Genomic DNA, 19,333 nt, shown 5'->3' with positions numbered 1-19,333 from the left:
ACGATGTCTTACCTGAAATGCGCACTGTATAACAATCAGTAACCAAACCGCGTTGTCCATAGAGCACGATTGCTTTGGCTCTCAGATTTTGGTTTGGGTCAGAATCCCAATAGCTAAATTATGGTTGCATAAACGTAGAAAAATAAGATAATTAATATAGCAGCACCCACTTGCTTTCATTTCTGTTGCATTGCTTTTTTTTATCTACTGCATTGTTATTAGCTAAGCATAGGCGTAGCCAGGATTTGGGGGGAAGGCTTCTGTTAGGAGGGGCAGAACCTCAGATTTGTACTGATTTTGAGAGGAAGTTGCCTCTCCGCCCGCCCCTTGACTAAGCCCATGATGCTAAGCTTTCAGTTATACACACTTGCCAGCAAAAAGAAGCAATCTTTCTGCCTTACCGCGAGAAGTGGGATGTGTGTGTGTTTATAATAGTTTGTTGTCCAGTCCATTTAGTTCTCACATGCGCTTTTACGCACTAAGAGGAGAGTGGGGAAGGAAGCCCCCCAAACGCACGTGCGAAAGAAACCTCCCTCCCTTTCCTCCCCGACGCCCTTTTCAAATCTTCGCGCTCCTTCTCCCCAGCTGCGCAGAACCCACCTGCTGGCAAAGGGAAGGGAAGGCCGCCTTCGGCGAGCAGCCGCCGTCTTCTCCTGCGCGGCCAGCTCTTCCTTGGCGAGCGCGCTTTCAGGTCCCCTTGTCCAATTACTTCTGGCGACTCTCGCCTTTTTCCCTTCTTTAGGCTGCTGCGGGGGCTGCGTGGGAGGGGAGGTCTCCATGGAAACTTGAGGAGGGGAGGAAAGGAAGGCGAGGCAGCAGCGGGGGCTTTGACACCTTCGTTCTCAAGTCCATAGGGAACGTGCGCTCTCATCCGCCCCCCCTTTAAAAAACTTTGCCTTAAGAATCCAATTTGAATCCTGAGCTCCAAACTGCATTTGGAAATAGACAGAACCTGGATAGCTATAAACGCTCAGCTTATTTTTAAAGAAGGGGGGAATTCTGTTTGGGGGAGATTGGGGGGGGGTTAGGATTCGGTTGTGGGTTTTTTTAAAAAAATTCAGGAGATTTGCATTAATAACAATGCAGACGACCCAGCAAAGCCTTAAGACTGGAGGACCCACAAGGTGCACAATGGCTCAAGGGTCACGGAGAAAACGAAATGGAAGCTTGAAATCCATTTCTCTTCAGATGAGGAATACCTGAAGGGAAGGGAGAGGAGGGTTGGATTTGCATGACTTCTGTAAAAAAAAAAAAAATACCCCCCAATTTAATCAAACTGACCAATTATAGAGTTTCATTCACCAGATGCCTGAAGCTCCAGATCACCCCATAAGAAAATTGTTTCCATTTTTGTGGACAGGTGTTCATGGACATTATGGCCTCACACTGAAAAGGACAGTGAAAATGGCATGCTATCATCACTCAAGGATTCAAACTGAGTTGACCAAAGGTTTATCCAATTTCCATGAAAAGCCCAACCCTAGAGCATCTGAACTAGCCAAAAGTCGTTTCGGGGGAAAGGTGGGGTATTAGAAAAATAGAATTGTAGACTTGGGAGGGACCACAAGGTTCATTCTAGTCCAACTCCCTGCAGTGCAGGATTTATTTTAATTTTTAATTTTTTGCTGTAAATGGAGGTCAAACCTATGACCCTGAGATTAAGGGTCACATGCTCTACAGACCGAGATATTTTATTATTTATTACATTTCTATACTGCCCTTCATACCCAGATGGATGTGTTCTGCCACCTCTGTCATGTGCTTTGAACTAGCAGTTACTGGGAATTGCAGTGCTGTTTCACTCGTGCTGCTTGTGGACTCCCCATAGAGATCTAGTTGATCTCTATGAGAATAGAGTGTTGGGCTAGATAGGCCTTTGACCTGATCTGGCAGGGTTTTTGTTTGGTTTCCAAATCTAGTCTAAGCCCAACATCCCAAAGGAAAGGGGGAAACCTTGCCAACAAAGGTCCGTATAGTTAAAGCTATGGTTTTCCCAGTAGTGATGGATGGAAGTGAGAGCTGGACCATAAAGAAGGCTGATTGCCGAAGAATTGATGCTTTTGAATTATGGTGCTGGAGGAGACTCTTGAGAGTCCCATGGACTGCAAGAAGATCAAACCTATCCATTCTGAAGGAAATCAGCCCTGAGTGCTCACTGCAAGGACAGATCCTGAAGCTGAGACTCCAATACTTTGGCCACCTCATGAGAAGAGAAGACTCCCTAGAAAAGACCCTGATGTTGGGAAAGACTGAGAGCACAAGGAGAAGGGGACAACAGAGGACGAGATGGTTGGACAGTGTTCTCGAAGCTACAAACATGAGTCTGACCAAATTGTGGGAGGCAGTGGAAGACAGGAGTGCCTGGCGTGCTCTGGTCCATGGGGTCACGAAGAGTCTGACACGACTAAACAACTAAACAGCAACAACAAACTTTAAGGGGGGATATTTACACATTAAAAACTACATTTATAAACCTCTTTATAGCCTCCTGCAATGTTTTGAAATTACCTGTATAGATCATTCCAAAATCTGATAACTTCTGTTTTAAAATATTGAGATAACGCAAATCATAATGATGAGAGTTGAAATTTTAGACCCAGTTGACAAATTAACTACAGGTCTGGATAGAGCATCCACCTGAGCGTTCTTAAATAACTCAGATGTGAAATTGCCGGTCTTATGACAAAAATATGCAACTCGACCTTAAGATCAGTTGCCACATTTAACACAATTTTCTAAAGAGAGAGCTAGTGGGGATCCATGAAATAACAAGTCAGTTTGTCCCTGGAAAACTGGCGGAAATCATGTTAGACTTGCTGAAGCAGAACTAGCATAATTTCTGCAGTTAAGGCCTCTCGCTAACCTTTCAGATTTCTTTGAATGTGACAAGAAGCATAGAAAGAGATTTTCCAGTTGTCATGGTGCTCTTGGGCTTTTAAAAAAACTTCTGATAAAGTCTCAGCAAAGACTCCTAAAGCTTAGCATAAGAGGCAGGTCAGTAACTGGTTAAGGAACAGGAAGCAGATAGGAATGAACTGAAAGGTCTCTGAATGCAGAGCATAGAGAGCCAGTGTGGTGTAGTGGTTAAGAGCCGTGGACTCGTAATCTGGTGAACCGGGTTCACGTCTCCGCTCCTCCACATGCAGCTGCTGGATGACCTTGGGCTAGTCACACTTCTCTGAAGTCTCTCAGCCTCACACACCTCACAGAGTGTTTGTTATGGGGGAGGAAGGGAAAGGAGAATGTTAGCTGCTTTGAGACACCTTCAGGTAGTGATAAAGCGGGATATCAAATCCAAACTCTTCTTCTTCTTCTTAGCTTAAGAGGACAGGTCAGTAACTGGTTAAGGAACAGGAAGCAGACAGGAATGAATTGAAAGGTCTCTGAATGGAGATGTAGAAAGTGGAGTCCCTGTCCCTTTTAACTTGTTCATAATTCATCTAGAGTTGAACTAAATGGGCTTCCGGTATTATCTGGCTGGGATCTTCTTATGTTCCTAAGTTTTAAGAACAATGACAAAGTAACTGTGATACAATGTCTTAATATCAAACAGCTCCCTGCAGCTGAAACAAACTCTGCTTTACTGTAGAAATAAAAAACTATGTTGCTGTTTGAATACATTTCAGTGCAATTATTTAACATTTGGTCTCAATTTGTTGCATACAATTCAGATATATCCAAAACTGTGTTTATGTTGCAGGAAGTAATATTGTATCTGCGTATATTTGTAGGATTTCCTGCATTGGGGCCATGGCCGTATTAGATGATTGGTATAACACTGATGACACAGCGTAGAAATAAGTTTTTAAAGGAAGATAAGCATAGATACGGCTTTCTTGTGCAACAGTACTTTTCCTCCATATAATGAGAGTCACCTTCACTGATCATCTAGAGCGTGAAACAGATACATTATAACTTTTGCCAAGTGTCAGCTTTAAGTGAGGGCCAGTCTTCAATAATCAGCATAAATACTCCTTTAAAAACAAAGCAACTTATTTATGCTTGGGTGGTGCATTTTTTTATCTTAATTAAGGAGATACTCCTTAAATAAAAATATTTTTGTTTTCCACTGCTTCTAGTGAACATTGTGAGTTAATTAAAAATATTCACAAAGTAAAACCAGGGGGCAAGCTACAGGTTACACCAGGAATGGGGAACATTTTTGTTGTTGTTGTTGTTGGGAGCTTTGAGGAGAGCCAGAGCCAAAAGTCAGAGTTTGCATACTGCAGGACTGCAAAGCACCTCCTTCTTCCCTCTCTAGCTCTGTCTCTCAGTCTCTCTCTCTCTCTCTCAAACACACAAACACAGTGGAATAATTCATAGTAATGTAAGTGTCTTTTAAAATATATTTATTTACTTAATAGGATATGTAACAAAAGCACGGTATTCAGATGTTGCAGGTAGGTTAACAATTCAATAATGCCCCATGGTTCTCAAGATGTGCTTAGATCAGCAGATTTGTATCTGTAAATAGAATCATAGAATCATAGAATCATAGAGTTGGAAGAGACCACAAGGGCCATCGAGTCCAACCCCCTATAGTTTTGCACAGTCCAGAGTTTCACATATGTTTATCTCAATTTGCTCTAACCCAAATCTAATATGCATCATTGGACGTGGAACACCTCTTTCTCATGACTGCACTAAGATTTAATATGATGAGGTGCTTGTTTGAAATTCTCAGATTGGTTTTAATACAGAGTGAGGAGCTTTCAGATTCTACATAAGACACTAACTCCAGAAGTAACTATGCTCTTTGACTTTCATTATAATGCACATTTTTAAATTCTCCTGATACTATTTGTCAAAGTATCAGGCAATATACAGGTTATTCCAAAGCTGTAGTCTTTATTGCAGAACAATCACATATATTTTTAACAAAAAGTTATCAAATATTTTCATCAAAATAGTAATATAATATCTTTAAATTGTTTAAATAATAATAGCAGTCCTCCCAAAGTAAAGGTGCATTTTCTTCTTTAACAGAAGTATACATATATTTTGTATCACCTTTTAATCCAAGGGACATATCACAAACACCTGTAGCTCTTTTTTAAACCCTGTAAATATCAAATCATGTCAGCAGTTAGTAGTTTTCAGATACACTTTAACAGTAGCCACAAGCTTCTGGGGATGTTCAAAAGGAACACACAAAATGTAAAGTGTGCTGGAAGATAGAAAACAAACAGAAAGACACAACTGAAACAAGGAATACCAGTTTGCCAGTAATTTATTGCAAACATTTTACTGGAGTGTAACGTTTACAATAATTGTAAGTATAAATGAGTGATAGCAATAGACATGCTAATAAGCTACAAAATGTTTCCAGTTATCATTAGGGACGTGTATTTGATTAACATTGTTTATCATGAACTGATTAATTCACACATCTAAATGAAGTTAAGTCGATGACTAAAATGAACTAATTCTTTCATATATGTTAACATGTACAATTTTGCTGTAGCGTTAAAACACTGAATACTATCAATTTTAAAATATTTATGAAAGATGGAAAATATGTATATATATTAATAAGATATTTATTAAATCTGAATACAATAATAAACATACAATAGCCTGTTTGGTTATGGTCTTCCGTAAGATTCCAGACAATCTTAATTCCACTGGCATGAACAGTCTGTGGGCTCCTGGATGACATACAAGATTTCAGTGCCATTTCCTGAGCAGTAGAGTGGCACGGTGAGATTCTGCACTCCGTTTTCACGACAGCATTTACAGAATCTTAAATGGCTATTAATGTTGATATTAAAAATTGTGGCAGACGGACATTTTCCTTCACAAGAAGCCACATTAATCTGTTAAGAGAGACAGAAAGAAGCAAGAAACCATCCGTTACTTGATGCTTTGGGGGTGAGGAGGAAGGAAGCAATTTATTTTTATTTTATTTTATTTTTTGTGAATGTCCACTTTGTGCACACCTCATCTAATGACTTCACAGGGCTGCTTCCCAAAAAGAGAACATTATCTATAGGTAACTTGTTACCCCTGGTTGCTACAGGCTGTTTTCAGAGCTGAATGGGGAAGTTACACTCCCCACTTCTCACTTCACGGGAAAGATAGAATCACAGAATTGTAGAGTTGGAATAGCTCCCTCAACTAAAGCATAAGAGGCTCAGAGTCCAACTCCTTACAAGTACACATGTGCCCTCAAGCAAACATCTGTTGTGCCTCCAATCTAAGGTAAACACAAATGAGAGAGAAAGAGAAGGTGATTTGTGCCCAGCAGGTCTCTGCTCAGCAACCTGACAGGGTATTGTCTCCATTCACCTCCCAGAACATTTATCTAAAGCATTTGTTCAAGCCAAACATGGAGATGCATCCATTCCCAGGAGATGCGGGAGAAAGAAGAGCTTAAAGAACTCGCCTCACATGCCAAATATGCCATATAAATATGCACCCTGCTCCGATAGTTTCATTTATCTGTACAAATTAACTCATGTAACTTGAAAAACGAATTCAGCCCAACCCTAACCTTTGTATTGGTTAAGCTGCAACTGCAAATGTACCTCTATAACCTTGATATATCAACTATACTTCAAAAACATTGTAATTAATATATACATATAGAAATGAAATCCCTCCCTTAAGGGTGGGAAGATGTAATACCTCTGTTTTGTGAGACATTATAGTAAATGATTTATTGTATATACTTACATGGAAATATATTATCTTTTATCTGGTAGCTCACAAAACAGAGGTATTATATCTTGATGTCTTAAAGAGATTTTATTCTGTATGACATCAAAGGCATACACGTTGTGAGAAGACAAAGGGGGGGTGTTTGTTTTTAAACCACATTATGTGCATCTGTTATATATTGGCACACTTCATTTAGAATAGGAGGACATTTAATGATAGACGTCAGTGCTTTTGCCTGGTGTCAGCAATTACGTTGTGTACAGTTTATCTGAACAGAAGAGCTCAGCATTTCTCTCTGGGAAGAGGCAATTAAACTGCAAATACATGTATGAGTAGGAGGACATTGCCAGGGTGAGATATTTCCCAGATGTTAGGGCAGTTGTGGGTCCTATTTAGGTCTGTAGGTGTGGGTGTGTCTTTATTTTGCACACTACCCTTGAGTGTTTTAATGGTTGGCTTGTTTTATTACCCACACTGACTGGAAGGAAGTACCCTTTATTTTATATTATTATTATTATTATTATTATTATTATTATTATTATTATACCACCCTATACCTGGAGGTCTCAGGGCAGTTCACAGAATAAAATCAAAATATAAAACCACAAAATACATATTCAAAATTAAAACAACAACCCAATACCCCCTTTAAGGCACATGTACTTACAGGGCTCCGACTTATGCAGTCATGTTTCCTTATAGTTGTTCTGACGGTCACTTTTTGGCAAATCTTTTCATCCCGTTTGCCTAATGGAAAATAAAATAACCTGCCATTTACTCATATATACTTGCTAAACCTGGAATATAATTTTCAAAATAACATTCATTAGGCCATGATTCAAAGAGGCCTTTAGGTTTGTGTTGGTGCTTTTGGACGTGCTCCAGAGCAGTTCATCCTTCCCACCAACCTGCCATCCTTAGGCTTAGATATCAGTCCAGAAGTTCTGGGAGCCTCTCATTAGGTGATTCTAGGACTGGTTTCAAAAGTGAGAACTCGGGAGCCATATTGCATTTCTAAAATCTATCTCATGGTTCTATGGACAATGGCCTTTTAATGAGCATTTGTTAAGGGTTAACTTAAGAGTAAGTTCTTCAGTATTAGTTTGTGATGCAGGAACATTCCTGATAGAATCCGTTTTGTGTGGAAGAGATGAAGCATGATATATGTCACAAATTGTTCCAAATAGGTTTTGAATCCATTGTTAACACCCCCATGTTCACTGCATATGTTGAGAGGATTCAAGGATAAAAATGTGGCTGCCATTTAGTATTTGATGCTCAAGCTAATGAAAATTGAAAATTGAATGCGCATTACAAAAATCAAGAAGGAAAGCCAGACTGCACCAGATGCAGTAAATCTAACTTACTGAAGGTCTGGTTCACAGAAATCTTCTCAGCTAAATCTACACAGGAGTGCCAATACTATCATGGAGCTTCCATCAGCCATGGGAATTGAAGCATTATTTCAATGTTAAAAGACAGTTCTATGATATTCCTCCTTTTGTGAACACAGCTAGGCCAATAGATGCATGTGTCTATATCACAATTGCTCCCGCATCCACCACCTCACAACACAAACTCACAATACAAATAAGAGCAACATCTTTCCCTCAGTCACCACTTAATTGCTTCCTAGCACAGCACTGTGACAGCCATTACTGCAAGGTGGCTCTTTAGTTAGGAAAGAAAAAGCCTCAGCAATTTTCTTTTTAAAAAATAATAATGGCCCAAATATTCTGATTCTGCAAAGCGATAAGCAATGAACTAAGTAAGGTGTGTAATGTCATCTAATAAATACTGGAAACACTGAGTCACAGAAGCATATCAACAACATCTCTATAAAGAATATTAACATTTTAACAATTTTTAAAGGAAAGAAAATACATTATTAAAAATAGTAATACCTGGTTCACAATTAATACTATCAGTAGAGACTACGGGGCTAATGGCAAAGGGTAATACACCCCGTCCAGAACCTGGCAGAATTATTGGGAACATAAGGTTTTTTGTAATATAAAAACATATTTTTACAAGAATAACATTGTATTAATTCTTACACTGCCAACTGTAATTTCTTTTTTTTTTCTTTTTGAAAAATAGGAAAAAAGTCTTCCTATTTTTCTCAATTATTGACAACCTGTGCTTGCCTGGGTAACAAAACTACAATGTTCACACAAGAGATTTAAAAATAATTAATCTAGGGGGCATCTTATGACTCTGGCAAGGTAAGAATTAAATATATGAACTCACTTAGCATGCATTTAATCATTCTCCTGTTAAAATGAAGATTATTGGTTCCCGTTAAAACCCAAGGAGCCGCAAGCTATACTTGGAGCTGACTTTTAAACTGCTTTACCAAAGAAAGCACATGCTTTTAGTTTTTTATATATATATATAAACATTCTCTATTAGCATGTAAAATAGCATTTAATTTTGTTGCATTTTTTTGTTCTTAGAAGCCATTTCAGCCAATGGTTCTGAAGTATAACAATGCCTTTCCTAAGACTATGGAATTCTGCAAAAGCTACGGAGTTTTCATAATACCCTGAAGATACATTGAGTCATGTACACTGAACTCGTCTGCTACATATAGTGAATGGAGAAAGAGAAAGATGTGGCTTCATCAAGAGCTTAATCAGCGTTGGTTATCTACATAGCAGAACAATTCTCCTTAATATTTTTCCTAATGTCTGTCACTCAAAATATTCGCTCACCTGGAACTCCAGGTGGGCGGCCATTAGGAAGCCACTATCTTCCGACACGGCTAGGGGAGGTGATGGTCACCTGGCACTGCCCACCTCCAACCATGTCGGGCTCCTAGGTAAAGGTGGCCAATGCCCACTTAGCCAATCATAGGGGCTGCGATCAGTCCATGCCTAGCTTATTTAAGGGCGTGGCCAGGTGCAGACTCACTCAAAACAGTGATCTCTTTAGCCAAAGCCATATCTAGGGCTTTAGTCATTATATATGCAGGGCCCATACCAGATGCCCTGAACACGTGTATGCAGATACATGCCTTCAGGCACTATTATGTTTTCAAATGAAAAGAGGTGTGAGTGTGGCCTATATGCAAAGGAATTTTTTTTGGGGGGGGCCTCCAGGCACAAGCAAGAAGTGCTTTCCACATCCTAAAGAAACCGAAAGGCAGCTGCACGGAACAGAAGTTCCCAAGACATTTGGCAAATTGTTAGAGGCTGGTTTTCTAGGAGATCATGAAATGCATCTCCTGTTGGTCTGACTACATTTCAGTCTGCTTGAGTGAACTGCAGCATGAAAGACTTCCCAAGGAATATAAAAAACAAACATCTTTCCCTTTGTAAAGATGTTAGGAACCACCAATCTGTGTAGCTTGCTTTGTATTTCTTTAGTGCTTCACTTAGAGTTGTTTGTGATGCCCCCAATTCTGTTCTTACTAGAGCCCATGCAGGTGTTGAAAGTTTGTTCTTCCTTCTCAGTTAAAATGTCTACAATTCCTCATATTGGTACAGTTCATATTCTTCATATTCACATTAAACATTGTTTGCTTTTGAACTATGGTTTAATGTGGTATGTGAATGAGGCCTGTGAAAAGTCATATTGCACTGCTAAGTTCCCATTGGCTATCAAAGTTTTGAAATGTTTAGGTCACTGCAAAATAAGCCTAGGGGGAACTGTCAAAAGAGAACCCACTTGTACAATGTCCTTCACTATCCGGATGTGCTAATTCATGTCACAGAGACCTTTTTGATCCTGAAATTGGAATATGCCATACAATATTTTGTGCAAATGTGCATTTGCACATTACAATTTGATACATAACTTTTTACAAGGGAAATTGCCTCTTTTTAAAAAGTCTTTATGCATAATTTTGCTCACTTAAATATCTTGTTATATATGGACTTGGACTGAAGACGAAAAACATTTATTCCTATAGAACACATAACAGGAGAACCTAAAACCACCATCACGCTAAGTTACAAATCAATTCTCTATTTTTAAAAAACTTTTATTTCAAACATGTGTGCATGAATTGTTCTGGAACAATCTAGGCAAATATCTATATCTATATCTATCTATCTATCTATCTATCTATCTATGTATATATAACCTCATTTATTAAAAATATAAAGTAGCTTTTAGTTTCACCCATTGCTATATTTGGTGAGATTTGGTTATACTCCAGAAGAAAAAAAGTTTAACCAAAAAAAACACAACCAAAATCACCATGTGAGCAGCCATATAAAGCAAGGCTTGTCAATGACATTTGTTAAGACTACACATACATTACATGATTTGGGATGGCATGCTTTTTTATTTCCACATGTCCCACTTAAAAGGAGTGAAAAACACACACAGCTATCCAAAACCAAAGCCAAACTAGCATACAACTAGCACTGAATGCAGCTTTTGTTCCACTTACACGTCCTGCAGCAGCCATCATTATATGTCTCTATAGTGCCTCCATTCTGGGAAAATAAAAAAAGAATATTTCAAAACAGACTGTGCCCAAAGGAACATCTTGATAAGTCTGAATGACTCTTGTAAACCAGGGATAACTAATCTTTGATAGGGTTGTCATATTTCAAAAAGTTTTTGAGCTATTTTTTTTAATATGAAATTTGCCACAAAATCTATACTTCCGACATGGGTTGCCATACAGCTGGGTTTCCCCGGACATTTTTTCCAATTTTTGGAAATTCCGCCTGGACGCAATTTTTGGTGGGCAAATCCCAGCTATGTCTGGGAAATTCTGGCAGTATGGCAGCTCTGGACGCAATTTTTGGTGGGCAAATCCCAGCTATGTCTGGGAAATTCTGGCAGTATGGCAGCTCTACCTTTGGCACTCCAGTATAACTTTCATGTTAAGAATCCTTAACATGCAATCCTTATCACATTCATCTTGGAGTAAGTCCCAATTAACGCAATTGGGTTTTCTTCTGAGCAGACACAGTGCAAGTCACAAAATCTGAAGACCGTGAACCTTTGCATTAGCCACGTTTATTCTAATCCACTGATTAGAATCAGTTCTGATGTATTCATTTCAATGAAAGAAGCAGATCCACAAGCATTCATGCAGAACCGCCCACATTTGCACCAGAAAGTTCATGGACTCCAGATGATGACATTTCCATTTATGTAAATAAGACTTTATGTAAGTAAGATATTATTTGCCGTCTGGCATGATTCAGAAAAAAAAGATGAATGAAAACACTGAAATGTAGACATTTTCTCTATATTAAACAATTACAAGTGGATTGCATGCTTGAGAAAAATGTTATTTCATATATTTCCTCATTTGTATACAATATGTATAGGATTACAAACCTTTGTGCACTCAGTCTCATTAAAGGGTGGGCAAACCACACTGGAGCCAAGCACTATTGCACCACCACCAGTCTTTGTGCATTCATATTTAGTGCAGTTTGAGTCCCATGTGCTTCCTTCCTATAAAGTAAGAGATCAAAGGTTATTCTTCTGGAGAAAAGAACTGATTAAAAGACCACAGGAACATTTACTTGACATTAGGGTTTAATGGCTACGGAACTGACCACAATCAATGTTTTCTGAGAAAAACCATATTAACCATCTTCACTGCAATAACAACACTTTCCTGTTTCTCAAAGGCCACAGTTTCCAAGAGGGGTAGCTCCTGTTAGCCCTCACCATTGTTTGTTGCCTTCACACCACTTGGGGATTCCCAGGCTTAGAATAGAGCAGGCATAGGCAAACACTGGCCCTCCAGATGTTTGGGACTACAATTCTCATCATCCCTAACCACTGGTCCTGGTAGCTAGGGATGATGGGAACTGTAGTCTCAAACAGTGTAGCCAGAGTTTGCCTATGCCTGGAATAGAGCCATAACTAAGCTTATAAAGCCCTGCCTTGAGAGTGCACATATAACAACTTACCAGAACTCTTGCTTCTTACCTTGCTATGAGGCAGGCATAGAGGCTGCTTTAACCGTGATTTGCTCAGTTCCAGTGCAATACAGTGGTACCTTGGTTCTCGAACAGAATGTGTTCTGGGAGTCCATTCGACTCCCGGAACTATTCGAAAACCAAGGCACAGCTTCCGATTGGCTGCAAGAGAGTCCTGCAGCCAATTGGAAGCTGCAGAAGCTGTGCTGGATGTTCGGCTTCCAAAAATCGTTCGAAAACTGGAACACTCACTTCTGGGTTTAGATCGTTCCGGAGTTGATTTGTTTGGGAGCTAAGGCATTTGAGATCCAAGGTATGACCGTACTCAATCACAGTTAAGATGCAACATAGTTTGCACATCCACTTCAAACTAAGACATCATGCTGTAGTTTGCGTCCAATATTTTTTATTGTTGGCTCAGTTAAGATGTAACAGGGTTGATCCACTCCCTCCTTGCCCTGCCCCTGTGTTTGTATACATGGCATGTTAATTTCCTGTGACATCTAAATGGGGAAACTCAGGTTTAAACTGACTTACAAAGCAGAATGTGCAACTGAGAGGAGATAGCTTCTTTCTGGCCTCTTACAGGTTTGTTTGGATTTTTTGGTCAGATGTTTTAATTGTTTGTAGCTATGGCCATTACAATGTAACTCACACAAACAACCAAGGCAAATGCAGTAAGTTAAAAGTCCATTTTTTGTTGAAAATACAGGTTGCCTGAAAGCATCCAGGGTTTATGCTGTTTTTTACCTCATGTGAAGTAAGAAGGGAGGCGGTGTTGTTGGATGAAAAACCCCATAAAGATCTGGACCATAATTTTAGAACAACAATTTGGTACCAAGAGGTCTGAAAGAGCTGCTGCTGTTGAATTGTTGTGTTCAGGTCCTACACATTAGATTTTCAATTATTTACAGTATAGTGTTTTGGGTCAAATGTGCCTAGACATCACCTGACTTACTCAAGAGTTTGTGCGAGTGGCAGCCCTAACTATTTTCTGGCTTGTGATGATGCCCACATGGACACAATGTACCAAATATTCAAGGTGGCTTCCAACCAAAGAAAGTTTGAATCAAGAGTAGGAATATGTGGAACAACTTCTATAGAATTTAATAATTTTTATAAATTAAAGACAACATAGTCTGAATTCTGATAATATAGTCTATTTTTTCAGCTTTTCCAGAGGACTTACTTCATAAATGACTGAGGTTCCGTTGCCAGAATAGAAAATACAGGACACATTTATGCAGGAACCACAACAAGCGTGTTGACTAGGAGATGGGACATATACCTGGTGCTGTTAAAAAGATATATATTTTCTGTTTAAAAAGGATAATATTAAAAGCATTATTTTCAAATACATACTAATAACTACAACCATGTCATGGATTTAATGTGTTATGATAGCAAAATATTGATATTATGGTTTTCTGTGTGTTTCTTTGTTCCCATGTCATTGCTGTGAACAGGTTGCCACCTTGTAACTACTGCCACCAGCCCTTAGACCAAATGAGAGGAAAAGCTTTCTCATACAATTTACACACTAAATCTGATTTTGCTCTCCTACCCACAGTCCAGGAGGCCTCTGCCTAAGATAAGTAAATAAGGAGAGAGGTGCAGAAAGGATGCCACTGTTCCAAGAAAAAGGATTTATTCCAGTGGTCTCATCGTGCAGGCCTAAAACTATCCTGCTCAATGGCAAGTGAAAAAGGACGGTTAAGTCCAGTCAAGGGCAACTACGGGGTGCAGCACTCATCTTGCTTTCAGACTGAGAGAGCAGGCATTTGTCCACAGACAGCTTTCCAGGTCATGTGGCCAGCATGACTAAACCGCTTCTGGCACAACAGAACACCATGGCGGAAATCAGAGCGCACAGAAATGCTGTTTACCTTCCCACCACAACTTGCACTGATGTGCTTTCAAACTGCTAGATTGGCAGGAGCTGGGAGAGAGCAACGGGAGCTCACACCATTATGAGGATTCAAACCGCCAACCTTCTGATCGGCAAGCCCAAGAGGCTCAGTGGTTCAGACTACAGCACCTGACAAAAAGGCAAAGTTGACCTGTGCAATATCCAGGGACATAGGAAGAGGGGTACAGGGGGTGCGGTCCACCCCAGGTGTCATCCTTGGGGGGGGGGATGACAAAATGGCACACCATGGGGGTCAGCACTTACTACGGGGCCTGGCCTGCAGTGCACCCAAGCCATGAGTTGTTCCTGGGAGTGATGCGGTGGCTTGGGGCCCCTTGCTGCCTGAAACGACACCGTGGGGCTTGCATCCACCAGGTGGACTCCATGAGCAGCTTGCCTTGCTGCGCCGCCCCCCCCCCCCGGGAGGATTGCCGCAGCGCCTCCATGCGCAGATCATCGCAGTAGCCTGTGGGCAGATCGCCCCACTCCCGCTGCTCTGGGTGCCAGAGCAGCTAACTACGCCCCTGGCAATATCTCACCAAAGGAACAAAGGAAGCTGTGCTGAATGCAGTCAGAGCATTGGTCCATCTAGCAGTGGCTCTCTTCAGACAAGTCTTTCCCAGTCACTGTACTGGACCCAAATATTTCATTTCACTAAGTGGAGGAGTTTCCATCAGAGGAATGGAAGCATTGAATCCAACTCATTAGTTTAGGCTTCCTCAAACTCGGCCCTCCAGATGTTTTGAGACTACAATTCCCATCATCCCTGACCACTGGTCCTGCTAGTTAGCGATCATGGGAGTTGTAGGCCAAAAACATTTGGAGGGCTGAGTTTGAGGAAGCCTGCATTAGTTCAAAGTTTTTCAAGCAATAACGAATATATTGTTGAAGCAAAACTTAGAACATCTGTACATGACTCTGACTACAATTTTTTGGAGTAAATTTAAAGAACACCCACATCCTTATAGATTATATTCACAAATGACTTCACCCTCACATTTTAGCAATACTTACAGCTTCACATTTTTGGGAACAGTTAACTACGATCAGATCCATGGCATGAAATCCTGTGCTAGGGTCTTTTTCCTGTGAACATCTTGCTATGTAACAATGATCTTCATCCAAATATTGAATCATGGACTGACCAGGGCTCAATATGGTGACTTCTTGGAATACACAGACACTATCCTTTTCTAATATAAAAAATGAAATAGTTGTGTTAAAAATGTTGAATGTACAAGAAGTGATAAACCTGTAGAAATCCACTACCTTTAAAAAGCATTGGAGTCTCTATCTGACACAGAAAATTTATGTATTTCTATATGTGCACACACAACAAAAAAAACCCCACATAATCCTGGTATTCTATCAAGTCTATCATTGCTAAATCCCCTGGAATGTTTGTAGTTATGAGGGAAATAAATTCAGACCACGATTTTACTTAAAAATTCAGAATGTCTCTGCTTTCAGTAAAAGATAGGCCTTCAATGATTATGCTTTTCACACTATACAGAAGTAGCTTTGTATCTAATTTTAATTAAGTTTATATCAATTAATTAAATTTATATTTTATTTTTTGGTTCAAAGTCAGATATAAAAAGAACAGGATTTATCTTGCCATATCAACAATGTATGATGTAATAGCCTTGAGAAACATGGCTGATATAAAGCTAGAGAGTATGAAATATTTCTATTCCATCAGGTAGCCCCTTTCTCGATTTAACTGCATTTGAATGCAATTCTTTAATTGCATGCCAAGAATTCAGTGAGAATTTTAAGATTAGAAGATTTATGGGGTTTGCTGCCAAACATATGTATGTATCTATTAAAAACAGATATTGACAATATTGGATCTTGATAATATTGTGTATACACACACACACAACATACCACAGGTGTACTGCGAGCAGCCACACGTGCTGGAAACGTTGCCATCTATTCTCTGAACTTCTCCCTGTGATATGAAAAATGATGTTGCTGTGTCATGTGTGTCCAAATATATGCACATGCATTTTCATCTATGAGACCGAGAAAACTAGCTTCTGATAAACAAACTTGCACAGTTACATGCGCAAGTTAACAAAAGCAAGAGGATTTCTTTATTCCTCAGGAAAAAAACCAAGCAGAAGAGGGCAAAGTACTTGCAGGCTGCTGCTCTTTCCTGTCACTGCTTATATACTCAGAGAAGGCAGGTGAAAAGTGACTTTTTTAGAATGTTGCAGGTTTCCCTGAGATGGAGCAGGCCTTGGCAAATGCTCAGCAATGCCCTCCCTGATCCCTCATAACAGCCCCATAGACCCCTTTTAAAAAACACTACAGAATATACAGTGGTACCTCAGGTTACGAACTGTCCTGCTTACGAACACTTCAGGTTACGAACTCCACAAACCTGGAAGTAGGAGTTCCGGGTTGTGAACTTGGCCCCAGGATATGAACACAATCCGCTTCCGAGGCTGCGGAAGTCCTATGTAGGGAATCTGCACCTCGGGTTAAGAACGTTTCGGGTTAAGAATGGACTTCCAGAAGCAATTAAGCTGGTAACCTGAGGTACCACTCTATATTTTTAATCAGGTCACTTCTTTGCTTTCCTCATACCGTCATGGTTTTAGAATTAATGGCAATATTAGGCACACAATAAAGCATCTACCACATTGAACTATGCACCACACTCTTTATATTATTTAGGAAGGGTATAACAGACAAATCAACGTTTTATCACACTGTGATAGATAGGAATTTTCAATTAGACATTTTCCAGGTCACGGGAAATATTTGTTTAAGCAAAGCTAGAAAAATGGAAGGAAAGCGGTTTGTTTGAAAGCTCACATATTACAAAAGTCGACATAATTTAAAGTGTATATACGTTTCAGAACAAGTCTACATTCTTGCAGATAATAAAGAAGCTCGTACATTTCAGTGTGTGTTGGCAAACTGAAACAGGATAATATTTAAAATCATAGGGCGATATCCAATTAAGTCATACACAGACTTAGGTACAATCTTATCCTTCACATATCTTATATAGTTTCTGCATACCTATGACTGATGATGGCAGAACAGATATAGAACATGTGTTAGAACAGAATATGATAGTAGAACAGACTAAAAAAAATGCCTCAAAGTAAGAATCTTCAAATTTTTAATTTTATTTATTTAATTTTTCCCATCCCATCTATTTCTCCAAAGAGACTCAAGGTGGCTAACAAACCAGAATAAAAACAGCAAAACAAACATACCCCTTCCCCAAATACCAACTATGTATTCATAATAATACATTAATATCCATCGACCTTTGCTTATTTATAAAGGCAGTGACTCGGAACAAATAATTAACACTTTGTGGCTTAAGTGTTGTTGTTTTTTAAAAAAATATTAGTCAGATTAATGAGAAATAGCAGTGCTTGAAATATGTGTGACCAAGTTTAGCTTTATGGAGGAAGCTAAAGAGTTGATATCATCCTTGAGATATTGCTGTTCTCCACTAAAAAGCTGAAACGTTATATATGTTACTAAACTGCCTCCAAGACAAACATGCCTTACCACTTTACAAGATGGGATAGTAGCACTTTCACAGTCACATTCTGAGGAGAGAAGGACAGAGAGAGAAGGATCAGTCAGTGGGAAAAGTGGCCCTACGTTGCTTACTCAAATAATTATTGATAAAAATAAAACGCAGATACCACAATTCCAGTCTGGACAGCACTGCCCAGTTATTCTCTTCTTCGCCAGCTTCATTTCAGCAGAACAGTTCAGAAGAGGTAAGTGACAGTGATTCTCATCACAGACTGCAGGAAGAGAAGTGACGTAATTAAAAAGAAAAAGAAAAAAGATTAGCATTAGTAAAACATCAACAAATAAAGAGTTGCCAGGTCCCACACTGATACCACTGCCTGGTAACTGCAGTAGTAATTGAATGGTAATAGAAGCGATCATATTAACCCAAGATATATTAACAAAGCAGACCTTACCACAGTGGTAACGAGGGCAACAATAATGTGTGGAGCTAAGATCTACAGTGAGAATTTCCCCTTCATTGCATAACGGAATAGGTTCAATGCAGGATTCACAAACTGCAGGAGTAAATAAATCAAACATCCAGTTAAAACATATATATAGGTTAAAACTTATACAGCTGTGGTATTGTAGAGATCTAATGTTAACTTGATACTGAGGCGAACCATAGCATTGGGTCACTCTTCATTTTGTTAGATTTCACCAAATCTACACTTAATTCCTAGATACAGTCAATGTACAGCTGAGAGAAATCAGATGAATTTTGCAGGTACCTCAAATCTACACTGACATACAAATGTATAAAACAACTTTTATAAATTTATTTTATTTAGATTTGTGTTCCTCTTTGTCAGGGAACTGACATCAGAGGAAAGGGAGTTGGTAGGGCTCCCAGAGACTGGGAGAGAGTCAGCAGCCAAAGCAGGGACCAGCAGGGGGAGCGAGGGGTCTCTGGAGGAGGATCTCAGTAATGCTGAGAGAGACGCAGCAGCCCAGGCAGGAAACAGCAGGGGAGAGAAAGGGGTGAGAGACACGTCCAGCGAAAATAGCGGGGAGGTGTCAGAAGCAACTGTAGGGAGACCCATTCTTCGCCGGAAGCTGCCACGTCGTGAGTCCAGGAGACGCGTTTCCGTTAAGGAGCTTCTTTGCTGGAAACGTTTCCGCAGGCAGCCACTGTCAGACTCTACTAGTGACTAGAGCAGACATGTCTGAGGAGCTCTGTCACACACAGAGGTTTGTGGAGCCGCACAAACTCTGAGGGGGCACAATTTTAAGCACAAGCAGCTAATCATCACCTGACAGCAGTCTGACAGTCTCTGTACGCTGCCTGTGCAGGAGAAAGCATCATGAGCAA

General features: G+C 39.8%; 2 protein-coding genes across 4 annotated transcripts in view; both read right to left on the bottom strand.

The window, feature by feature from the left end:
- Nucleotides 1–626, bottom strand: part of PTPRQ (protein tyrosine phosphatase receptor type Q) — a 105,329-nt gene extending 104,703 nt beyond the window's left edge. The window contains exons 1-2 of one of the 3 annotated variants that reach the window (XM_082240929.1): nucleotides 601–626; nucleotides 13–113 (exon numbers count right to left, since the gene is read on the bottom strand). In XM_082240929.1, the coding sequence (XP_082097055.1) occupies nucleotides 13–60 (48 nt within the window). In that variant the 5' untranslated portion in view covers nucleotides 61–113; nucleotides 601–626. The remainder of the gene's footprint in view (nucleotides 1–12; nucleotides 114–600) is intronic. The other 2 variants (XM_082240930.1, XM_082240928.1) reach the window with 2 other exon arrangements.
- A 4,473-nt stretch (nucleotides 627–5,099) lies between these two features.
- OTOGL (otogelin like) overlaps nucleotides 5,100–19,333 on the bottom strand; it is an 86,880-nt gene continuing 72,646 nt past the window's right edge. The window contains exons 47-57 of the mRNA XM_082241158.1: nucleotides 18,435–18,536; nucleotides 18,147–18,251; nucleotides 18,007–18,047; nucleotides 16,357–16,420; nucleotides 15,481–15,659; nucleotides 13,747–13,851; nucleotides 11,965–12,084; nucleotides 11,060–11,105; nucleotides 8,565–8,636; nucleotides 7,328–7,407; nucleotides 5,100–5,816 (exon numbers count right to left, since the gene is read on the bottom strand). Of these exons, the coding sequence (XP_082097284.1) occupies nucleotides 5,616–5,816; nucleotides 7,328–7,407; nucleotides 8,565–8,636; nucleotides 11,060–11,105; nucleotides 11,965–12,084; nucleotides 13,747–13,851; nucleotides 15,481–15,659; nucleotides 16,357–16,420; nucleotides 18,007–18,047; nucleotides 18,147–18,251; nucleotides 18,435–18,536 (1,115 nt within the window). The 3' untranslated portion in view covers nucleotides 5,100–5,615. The remainder of the gene's footprint in view (nucleotides 5,817–7,327; nucleotides 7,408–8,564; nucleotides 8,637–11,059; nucleotides 11,106–11,964; nucleotides 12,085–13,746; nucleotides 13,852–15,480; nucleotides 15,660–16,356; nucleotides 16,421–18,006; nucleotides 18,048–18,146; nucleotides 18,252–18,434; nucleotides 18,537–19,333) is intronic.

This window comes from Podarcis vaucheri (assembly GCF_965113315.1).
Source record: "Podarcis vaucheri genome assembly, chromosome: 10".
Classification (NCBI taxonomy): domain Eukaryota; kingdom Metazoa; phylum Chordata; class Lepidosauria; order Squamata; family Lacertidae; genus Podarcis; species Podarcis vaucheri.
This window is presented reverse-complemented; position numbering and strand designations above follow the sequence as displayed.